Below are 11213 nucleotides of genomic sequence, written 5' to 3'. Positions count from 1 at the left end.
TGTACCCTCAATGGTCTGTGGGATTTATCAATAAATAAAAAACAACCTGTGTTAGTCCTGGGTATCATTCCAGAGCCTCCCCCTCCTGTCTCTTTCCTCTAGTCCTGGGTATCATTCCAGAGCCTCCCCCTCCTGTCTCTTTCCTCTAGGCCTGGGTATCATTCCAGAGCCTCCCCCTCCTGTCTCTTTCCTCTAGTCCTGGGTATCATTCCAGAGCCTCCCCCTCGTGTCTCTTTCCTCTAGTCCTGGGTATCATTCCAGAGCCTCCCCCTCGTGTCTCTTTCCTCTAGGCCTGGGTATCATTCCAGAGCCTCCCCCTCCTGTCTCTTTCCTCTAGGCCTGGGTATCATTCCAGAGCCTCCCCCTCCCGTCTCTTTCCTCTAGTCCTGGGTATCATTCCAGAGCCTCCCCCTCGTGTCTCTTTCCTCTAGGCCTGGGTATCATTCCAGAGCCTCCCCCTCCTGTCTCTTTCCTCTAGTCCTGGGTATCATTCCAGAGCCTCCCCCTCGTGTCTCTTTATTCTAGTCCTGGGTATCATTCCAGAGCCTCCCCCTCGTGTCTCTTTCCTCTAGGCCTGGGTATCATTCCAGAGCCTCCCCCTCCTGTCTCTTTCCTCTAGGCCTGGGTATCATTCCAGAGCCTCCCCTCGTGTCTCTTTCCTCTAGTCCTGGGTATCATTCCAGAGCCTCCCCCTCGTGTCTCTTTCCTCTAGTCCTGGGTATCATTCCAGAGCCTCCCCCTCCCGTCTCTTTCCTCTAGTCCTGGGTATCATTCCAGAGCCTCCCCCTCGTGTCTCTTTCCTCTAGGCCTGGGTATCATTCCAGAGCCTCCCCCTCGTGTCTCTTTCCTCTAGTCCTGGGTATCATTCCAGAGCCTCCCCCTCCTGTCTCTTTCCTCTAGGCCTGGGTATCATTCCAGAGCCTCCCCCTCGTGTCTCTTTCCTCTAGGTCTGGGTATCATTCCAGAGCCTCCCCCTCGTGTCTCTTTCCTCTAGGCCTGGGTATCATTCCAGAGCCTCCCCCTCCTGTCTCTTTCCTCTAGGCCTGGGTATCATTCCAGAGCCTCCCCCTCGTGTCTCTTTTCTCTAGGCCTGGGTATCATTCCAGAGCCTCCCCCTCCCGTCTCTTTCCTCTAGGCCTGGGTATCATTCCAGAGCCTCCCCCTCGTGTCTCTTTCCTCTAGGCCTGGGTATCATTCCAGAGCCTCCCCCTCGTGTCTCTTTCCTCTAGGCTTGGGTATCATTCCAGAGCCTCCCCCTCCTGTCTCTTTCCTCTAAACGTTGGACACAGCGTCCCGCGCCTGCCGGATCCCGTACAGCCACTTGATGACACGAGCGTTCCTCTCGATGATTGAGATTCCGTAGGGGACACGCTCCCCGGGTCGGGCAGGACCCTCCTCGCCCTCCACCTCCCCTTGTTCCCGCGCCTGCTCACACTCAGAGCTGGGGGTGCTGGCGCTGCGCAGCTTGGACACAGACACAATGTCTGAGCTGGCCCTGGCGAAGCGCTCCACTCCCCCCATGCCCTCTACCTCCTCTGGGTGCAGCCCACAGTAGTTGAAGAAGCGCTCCAGGTCGGCTGTGGCTCGTGAGTACCGGTCGCTCAGGTCAGACTTGGAGCGGTGTAGGGAGGGGTGTTTCCGGGCCGAGCCGGGCCGAGACCCCCTGGAGCTGGCTGAGGACAGGCGGGTGAAAGCAGGGGAGGCTGGGGGCATCATGCCGGCCCGGATCAGCATGGGGCTGGGAGGCAGGCAGGTTAGGGGAGAGGGTAAAGCCTGGGTGGGGGTGAGAGGCTGGGGCTTGGCCTGCTGTGAAGGTGGTAGTGATGGGGCCTGGAGCTGAGCCACCTGGGGCTGGGAAGTTTGTCTGGGCTTGATCTGAGGCTGAAACTGGGTCCTCTGGGGCTTCCTCGGCTCAGCCTGGGGCTTCACATCCACCCTGCGCACCGTCACCGAGTTAGGAGAGCTGTAGGGCGCTGGCACCCCCACCCTGATGCCCCGTGCTGGGACAGGGGGAGGCCGGTGGCTAGGCTCGGCAGGGCAGGTATGGCTGTTGTTGTTGTTGAGGGGAGAGGAGGTGGAAGAAGAGGAAGTGGTGGAGGAGGAGGTGTTGCAGTTATTAACAGGTTTAAGGTTGCTCAGGACTCGATTGCTCCTCTCCCGGTCAGCTGAGAGACCATTCTCCAAGCTGTTCCCCCCAGATGAAGGAGAGGAGGTGTAGGGCGAGGAGGGGACGGAAGATGGGGAGCAGAGAAGGGGTCCATCACACACATTGTTGATGAGGTTGTTGAGGATCTCCAGGTTAAGAGGTGGTCCCCTCCGCCACCCTATCCCTCCTGTCCCTCCTCCGTTCTCTGAGTCGGCAGGCCGCCGAGGCGCCTTGCGTGTCGGGGGGGCGTTGATCCGACACTGCAGCATCATGCCCGGGGACAGCAGAGGCTTGCGGATGATGGGTGGTTTGACAGGCTCCTGCCTGGTGAGCACCACCTGCTGGCTCTTCACATACTTGGCCTTGTCCGCCTCCAGACGCTCCACCGCGCTCAGCTTACGGGCTCCAGGCTCCGCGGGCCGCCGGAAGTAGTCGGGTCCCTTGTTGAGGATACGGAAAGGCATGGCTGAGGTGAAGGGGACCCCCGCCAGGCGCCCGTCTGAGGGCCGGAGGGTCTCTACAGGCATTCTGGAGCTGTGAAGGAGGAACAGAGCGTTAGGAAAAGAGGGTGAGACGGGGGTGAGACGGGGGGGGGGGGGGTAATGTTCAACGTCCTTGTTGTGCTCTCAAATGTCCTAAACCAGAGAAAATAGGAATCTTCTATTCCACCTTTTACCCCCCAGTCTCCTCTTCTCCCTCCCACCCAAGGTCTTTAACTATCTTACTGGCTCGTCTGCTGCTGTTCGTCCTCCTGTCTTCACGTCGTTCCTCTGGTCTATTGTCTGTCCTCTTCGCAGTCTTCCTCACTGAAAGGCTTCTTGTGGGACAGAGTCACCATGGCTCGCACACCACATCAGTCCGGCTTAGTGACCCAACGGGGGCATATCCTGGGGTGCTGGTTGGTCCCTTTAACTAAATCACACAGCAGAAAACTGTCAGACTGTCTGAGCGACTAAATCTCCTGATCCTGCTCCGTCTGTCCGGTCCTCCCACTATCCTCAAACGCAGCGGATCAACTGGCAGCGCCACAGATTCCCAGGGTCCCCGGTGTGATGCTCCAGCAGGGCTCCTGGAGAGGAGAGACAGAGCGAGAAAGACTGTGTCAGACCGATAGGACTTCCTGTTGTGTTCCTGCTCCACATTAACACAAGCACACAGGAGCACTCTAAAGGAACGGAGAGCAGACAGCCCAGCTTTAATATGCCATCTGACTCCTCCCCTAAACACGCTCACAGCCTCTGGCTGACAGGGTCCCACAGCAGCCAATCACAGGCCAGACAGGGAATCTCAGCAGGGCAGGGAGGAGGGGTGGAGGGTGGGAGCTACACTGCTATTGGCTGTATTCAAAGGATTGACCAATTGCACCCCTCCCCCACTGACAACCAAACACAGACTGAATTTTCATTCAAATTAAATTACTTGAAAGGGAGAATAATAAAAAAAAAAAATAAAGGAGAGAGAGAAAGTGGGAAAAACAGCTGAAATATTTCACATTCAGTTGCATCAAACACTGCAGGATCTTATGAAAACATTTCAACTTCCTCAATTACTCCACTTGTTCTGCTCTTCGTTCAACACCACAAGACAGACAGTGAGAGAAAGTCTTTGTGATGAAATATGGGCAGGTCCAACCTGTCAAGGCAGATGATATGAAGATGATTTATATATCCCCTCCACAACACCAAACCTGATCCTCTAAATCCCAGTACAACAAACACTCTGGCACACCACCACCTCTTCCTGGTAAAGATGAGCCCCTTTTTAATACTCCTAATGCGTGACTGGAGTAAAGAAGAGAATTGCTCCATTGCTGTTCTGGTCTCACAGCAGATTACAGCTCTCATCCACCACTTAGTTCTCCTCTTTTCTTCATCCCCAGTTTCAGAGGAATTGAAAAGCAATCCCGTTTTCTTTTTTTTGTCTTCACACATCTTTTTTTTTCATGACAGTTACACCATCAAACTCCCGGATTACATCACACTACCGGTTCTACCGGGTTCATCTCTTTCCCCTTCGTCATCATCATCATCAACATGACCATATTCATCCGTCAATTTTTTGATGAATCTTTTTAAAGCCTTGCTGTCTCCCAGAGCCCAAGTAGCATCAGAGAGAGAAAGCAGGGCCGGCTGGTACCAGGCAGCTCAGACTACTGTAATTCACCTCACACTGCTCCTCTGTATGTGACAAACTAAAGAAGAACTCTCCACCCAAATAGACATTAGAGTCCCAGTAGTAAAATCCTTCGCTAATCTAGCTACATCCTGTATTAAAATAATCATGTGAAATATCACATGTCCCTGATTCTACCAATCAGGAGAAGGGATGGATATACAAATATTGAAGTTGAATGGTACTGTACGCAGACAGTCAGCAAATAACCAGTAAGAAAAGATCAGCAACGATGTTGAAGCATGGAGAGAGGACAGGAGAGGACAGAAGAGGACAGGAGAGGACAAGTTAGGGTGAAGCATGGGGAGAGGACAGGAGAGGACAGAAGAGGACAGGAGAGGACAAGTTAGGGTGAAGCATGGGGAGAGGACAGGAGAGGACAGAAGAGGACAGGAGAGGACAAGTTAGGGTGAAGCATGGGGAGAGGACAGAAGAGGACAGGAGAGGACAGGAGAGGACGAGTTATGTTGAAGCATGGGGAGAGGACAGGAGAGGACAGGAGAGGACAAGTTAGGGTGAAGCATGGGGAGAGGACAGAAGAGGACAGGAGAGGACAGGAGAGGACAAGATAGGGTGAAGCATGGGGAGAGGACAGAAGAGGACAGGAGAGGACAGGAGAGGACGAGTTATGTTGAAGCATGGGGAGAGGACAGGAGAGGACAGGAGAGGACAGGAGAGGACAGAAGAGGACAGGAGAGGACAGAAGAGGACAGGAGAGGACGAGTTATGTTGAAGCATGGGGAGAGGACAGGAGAGGACAGGAGAGGACAGAAGAGGACAGAAGAGGACAGGAGAGGACAAGTTATGTTGAAGCATGGGGAGAGGACAGAAGAGGACAAGTTATGTTGAAGCATGGGGAGAGGACAGAAGAGGACAGGAGAGGACAGGAGAGGACAGGTTATGTTGAAGCATGGGGAGAGGACAGAAGAGGACAAGTTATGTTGAAGCCTGGGGAGAGGACAGAAGAGGACAGGAGAGGACAGGAGAGGACAGGTTAGGGTGAAGCATGGGGAGAGGACAGAAGAGGACAGGAGAGGACAGGAGAGGACGAGTTATGTTGAAGCATGGAGAGAGGACAGAAGAGGACAGGAGAGGACAGAAGAGGACAGGAGAGGACAAGTTAGGGTGAAGCATGGGGAGAGGACAGAAGAGGACAGGAGAGGACGAGTTATGTTGAAGCATGGGGAGAGGACAGGAGAGGACAGGAGAGGCCAGAAGAGGACAGGAGAGGACAGAAGAGGACAGGAGAGGACGAGTTATGTTGAAGCATGGGGAGAGGACAGGAGAGGACAGAAGAGGACAGGAGAGGACAAGTTATGTTGAAGCATGGGGAGAGGACAGAAGAGGACAAGTTATGTTGAAGCATGGGGAGAGGACAGAAGAGGACAAGTTAGGGTGAGGCATGGAGAGAGGACAGGAGAGGACAAGTTCTGTTGAAGCATGGAGAGAGGACAGAAGAGGACAGGAGAGGACAAGTTATGTTGAAGCATGGGGAGAGGACAGGAGAGGACAGGAGAGGACAGAAGAGGACAAGTTATGTTGAAGCATGGGGAGAGGACAGGAGAGGACAAGTTCTGTTGAAGCATGGGGAGAGGACAGAAGAGGACAAGTTATGTTGAATCATGGGGAGAGGACAGAAGAGGACAAGTTATGTCGAAATGTAGATGTCAGTCCCCACACAGAAAGGACATAATCATGATATTGGCACATAAAACAAGGTTGAATTGTCTCGTGTAGCTCAGTCTCTCCTCACACACTGCTGTCCCGAAGAGGCAGGTCTTTTAATAGCTGGCCCAGTTGCTCAGGCAGAGTGTTGACTGGGTGAAGTGGCAGGCTAGCAGGCAGGCAGGCTCTCTAGTGTCTAGGCTTTACCTGACCCAGTCATCATTCACATCCAGAGCTACTGTGGAGCCATGATGCAGCCCTACAGGCCCACACACAAGGACACAAGGACAGGACACTGTCAAACACAACACGGCAGCTTCTGGTCAAAGGCAAGACAAATCTCACACAGACAGTGATCATTCCAGAACACACTCAACCCAGATTCTTGTTCAGACGAGAGACTTAGTAACCCCCCCCATCTCCTTTTCTCACTCTTGACCTAATCAACTGCCCAGTTAACTGGCACACTCATGCTATTGTGTGATTAGCATTCTTGTATGGTTAGCATTCTGGGTGTAATCACACCAACAAATGAGTCTCATTGTTCAGGTGGTAATTAGGGTAAACCTCTCCTGTTCCTGGTGATAAAACAGAGGGTTAATCTTTTCGCCCCAGACGGTGCCGTTGCCTCCTGCCCATTCAAACCCAGCCTAACTGATGGTGTTATCCTCAAATCCACTCACTTTGTTATCTGTGGCCCCACCCAGCAATACGGCCATGACTACCAAATACTGTGCACTAAGAAGGAAGGTGTCGAAACACAACCCACCAACACAGACCAACAACTACCCAACCGTCTCCTCCTGAAGCAATGGCTAGTGGCATTCAGAGGTAGATAGGTACACACATGGTCATCTTATCCCCCACACCAATGGCCCACCAGAGTCTCACGTTGATACATCTCTAGTGTTATTGTGTTTCTATCAGGACAGTGACAGTAAAGACTTGGGGTGAACAAGATCAACAAGCTCTGCATCATTCAAAACTGTTGCTTTGTGTGAAGGTGTTAAGGTTCAGAGTTAGCCATTGTTATGTAAATGCAGGCTGAAAAGTGGTATGGGGGGGTAATAGGGGAGGAGGGACTGGTGGAGCTAAACCCTGGTGGACCTAATCCCTGGTGGAGCTAAACCCTGGTGCAGCTAAACCCTGGTGGACCTAATCCATGGTGGACCTAAACCCTGGTGGACCTAATCCCTGGTGGACCTAAATCCCTGGTGGAGCTAATCTCTGGTGGACCTAATCCCTGGTGGACCTAATCCCTGGTGGAGCTAAATCCCTGGTGGAGCTAATCTCTGGTGGAGCTAAATCCCTGGTGGAGCTAAATCCCTGGTGGACCTAATCCTTGGTGGAGCTAAACCCTGGTGGACCTAATCCCTGGGGGAGCTAAATCCCTGGTGGAGCTAATCTCTGGTGGAGCTAAATCCCTGGTGGAGCTAAATCCCTGGTGGACCTAATCCTTGGTGGAGCTAAACCCTGGTGGACCTAATCCCTGGTGGAGCTAAATCCCTGGTGGAGCTAATCTCTGGTGGAGCTAAATCCCTGGTGGAGCTAAACCCTGGTGGACCTAATCCCTGGTGGACCTAAACCCTGGTGGACCTAATCCCTGGTGGAGCTAATCTCTGGTGGAGCTAAATCCCTGGTGGACCTAATCCTTGGTGGAGCTAAACCCTAGTGGACCTAATCCCTGGTGGAGCTAAATCCCTGGTGGAGCTAATCTCTGGTGGAGCTAAATCCCTGGTGGAGCTAATCTCTGGTGGAGCTAAATCCCTGGTGGACCTAATCCCTGGTGGAGCTAAATCCCTGGTGGAGCTAAATCCCTAGTGGACCTAATCCCTGGTGGAGCTAAATCCCTGGTGGAGCTAAATCCCTGGTGGGACTAAATCCCTGGTGGACCTAATCCCTTGTAGAGCTAAATCCCTGGTGGAGCTAAACCCCTGGTGGAGCTAAATCCCTGGTGGGGCTAAATCCCTGGTGGGGCTAAATCCCTGGTGGGGCTAAATCCCTGGTGGGACTAAATCCCTGGTAGACCTAATCCCTGGTAGAGCTAAATCCCTAGTGGACCTAATCCCTGGTGGAGCTAAATCCCTGGTGGAGCTAAATCCCTGGTGGGGCTAAATCCCTGGTGGGGCTAAATCCCTGGTGGGGCTAAATCCCTGGTGGACCTAATCCCTGGTAGAGCTAAATCCCTGTTGGACCTAAACCCTGGTGGACCTAAATCCCTGGTGAAGCTAAATACCTAGTGGAGCTAAACCCTGGTGGAGCTAAACCCTGGTGGAGCTAAATCCCTGGTGGAGCTAAATCCCTGGTGGGGCTAAATCCCTGGTGGGGCTAAATCCCTGGTGGGACTAAATCCCTGGTAGACCTAATCCCTGGTAGAGCTAAATCCCTAGTGGACCTAATCCCTGGTGGAGCTAAATCCCTGGTGGAGCTAAATCCCTGTTGGACCTAAACCCTGGTGGACCTAAATCCCTGGTGGACCTAAATCCCTGGTGGAGCTAAATACCTAGTGGAGCTAAACCCTGGTGGAGCTAAACCCTGGTGGAGCTAAATCCCTGGTGGACCTAAACCCTGGTGGAGCTAAATCCCTGGTGGACCTAAACCCTGGTGGAGCTAAATCCCTTGTAGAGCTAAACCCTGGTGGAGCTAAATCCCTTGTAGAGCTAAACCCTGGTGGAGCTAAATCCCTTGTAGAGCTAAACCCTGGTGGAGCTAAATCCCTTGTAGAGCTAAACCCTGGTGGAGCTAAATCCCTTGTAGAGCTAAACATAGAGACACTGAGATCTGCCTTTTGTCCACATTAGCCCACGAGAACAAAAAAATGAAAAGAGAATAGTTCAAAAGCCCTTTATCATCAGTCACGATGTTGACACAGGCTTTGTGACGTAACCTTTGCCCTCAACTCTGCTTCACCTGCAAACGACTGACGATTAGACAGTGTTCCACATATTCCTAAATTAGCCTAAAACATCTATAGTGCTCCGACTCAATCTATCATCATACTGTTCACAACCATTCATGTTCCTCTGAAATTCCTAAACCTAAGGCTCAGTCCCCAGCCCTGCTAATCTTAGGTAACACCGTATAGACAATTCCACAGGCCTTTACTGGGGTAGTAAAACTCAGCCTAAGAGGAGAGAGAAAGGGAGCACAGAGCAATGAATGCATGACAAAGATATGCAGGCACGGGCGCAATCACAAACATGTCCATAGTCAGCCAGCCAGTCAGTCACCCAGTAATCACAGAGATGTGATTCTGGAGGAGAGAGTGGCCAGGCTGAGTCACCAGCTGGTGCCTCCTTTTGGCTTTGCCAGAGAACCCACTTTCCCCCAGACACACAGATCTCAGTCATCATCCAATGATTAACCCCTGGAATCCCAGGTTGTTTCGCCATAGGCAGGCAGAGAGCCTCTCAAAGTCCAAAGTGTGCAGGAGAGAGTGGGGCAGTTTGTTTGTTTTAACTGACGGCCTGAGGATATTACGACCTCTACGGTGCATTAGAAAACATTCAGACCCCTTGACTTTTTCCACATTTTGTTACGTTACAGTTGATTACATTACTATTTTTACACATCAATCCACACACAATATCCCACAATGACAAAGCCAAAACAGGTTTTTAGAAAAACCTTACAGAGCTTGAGAGGATCTGTAGAGAAGAATGGGAGAAACTCCCCAAATACAGGTGTGCCAAACTTGTAGCGTCATACCCAAGGCTGTAATCGCTGCCAAAGGAGCTTCAACAAAGTACTGAGTAAAGGGTCTGAATACTTATTTTAAAAAACAAAAAATCGACTTGTGCAGAAATGTCTGAATCTGTTTTTTGCTTCATCATTATGAGTTAAGGCTGTAACATAGCAACATGTGGAAAAAAGTAAAGGGGTCTGAATACTTTCCCAATGCACTGTACACACTAGTCTATACACAGACTGGCAGCAGAGACCACCAGCCAACCTGTGGATCTGACTTAAAGTTACATTATCCCAGTTCGGTATTACAACTGCCCGAACTACATCATTATCAACAGCATGATCCGTTTTCAACATTCTCATTCTGAAATGCATGGTTGCTAAGTGTTTACACTTCATCCGTCCACTGCCATACATACTTTCACCCGACTAAGGCGAGAGACGATTGTCTTCGAGCAGAGTTGCCAAATGTTATAATCAAGGCCAGTATTTTTAGGAACATTCCAGCAACAATGAGGCCACGGGGAGCCAGAGACGAGAAGACACAGACAGAGTGGATGGTCTCTGTGTCTTCATGGATAGAAGTCTCACACAGGTGTTGTTTTTTTTAATAACATTTGTTCAGCCAACTTACAACAAATGTATCTAGGTTAGTTTCAAATGGAATGTGCTTCTGGTTAATATAAATGTCACTTACATGTCTGGAGTACAAAAAGTTATTTCCCTTGAGTCAAAGTTTGGTTACCTCAACTAACAAAGACCAAAGCCCTCCTACCATAAAAGCACACAGACACAAACCACGTCTAAACTCTGACTGTTTGATCTGCTCGTTCAGACAGTCCTAGTTTACTTACTTGTGAGTGTTCACCAACTCCAGCGGAGTCTCAGAGACCTGGATCATAACACTCCCTGGGACACTGGAAGATTCCTCTCGTCTAAGTGAAAAGCTGGCTATGAGAATGTAGATCATGAGTCTGCGTCTTGTGAGCATGTGCTGAGTGCTGTCTGAAGACAAGCCTTTAAAAGGCTGGCTCACTCCTCCTCCTGCTCTCACTCCGCCCTACGTCATGAATCAGGAAGAGCCACTCTGGATGCAGGACGTAAGGACTTTTGCTCTCAGCCACATGACATCCCTTATACTTTCTGACACTCTCTTCCCCGCTTCCTTTTAAGAGGTTGGACACATTTTCCTCGACCTGTGACAGATGAACAAGGGAATGGTGCCACTGTGCCAGGGTAGGATTTCAGTACACTATCAGTCAAACTGTCATTTAGTCCAGGCATTCCTTTTATCCAGCATAAAATCACCTTCTTTGTCCCTAACAAACCCAATGAACAAACAATATGAACTCTGACCTATTATATGGGCATACACGTTAATTCCAGTTGAAACACACCTCTGGTCTGCTGGACAGGAAGTGACATTACATCATAGAAAAGGATGGGTAAAGGAAAGAAAATCATGTGCAAATGGATGAGGATATCCTTTACAGCCTGATAGGAATGCGTTACAGCCTGATAGGCCTGCGTTACGGCCTGCGTT

At 50.9% G+C, this 11213-nt stretch overlaps 1 protein-coding gene across 2 annotated transcripts; it reads right to left on the bottom strand.

Moving 5' to 3' along the window:
- Positions 1 to 233: 233 nt before the first annotated feature.
- On the bottom strand, positions 234 to 10649 carry LOC139368957 (protein FAM110A-like). 2 transcript variants are annotated; one of them, XM_071108487.1, is made up of 3 exons: positions 10525 to 10649; positions 2872 to 3215; positions 1121 to 2680 (listed from the first exon to the last, which is right to left on the bottom strand). In XM_071108487.1, exon 3 carries the CDS (start codon positions 2671 to 2673, stop codon positions 1273 to 1275), a length of 1401 nt encoding a protein of 466 aa, XP_070964588.1. In that variant the 5' UTR covers positions 2674 to 2680; positions 2872 to 3215; positions 10525 to 10649; the 3' UTR covers positions 1121 to 1272. The 2 variants fall into 2 exon arrangements, with proteins under 2 accessions (XP_070964587.1, XP_070964588.1); XM_071108486.1 differs by lacking the exon at positions 2872 to 3215 and having other exon boundaries at positions 234 to 2680; positions 10525 to 10643.
- Positions 10650 to 11213: the final 564 nt, after the last annotated feature.

The sequence above is a fragment of the Oncorhynchus clarkii genome, chromosome 16, assembly GCF_045791955.1.
Source record: "Oncorhynchus clarkii lewisi isolate Uvic-CL-2024 chromosome 16, UVic_Ocla_1.0, whole genome shotgun sequence".
Taxonomy (NCBI): domain Eukaryota; kingdom Metazoa; phylum Chordata; class Actinopteri; order Salmoniformes; family Salmonidae; genus Oncorhynchus; species Oncorhynchus clarkii.
This window is presented reverse-complemented; position numbering and strand designations above follow the sequence as displayed.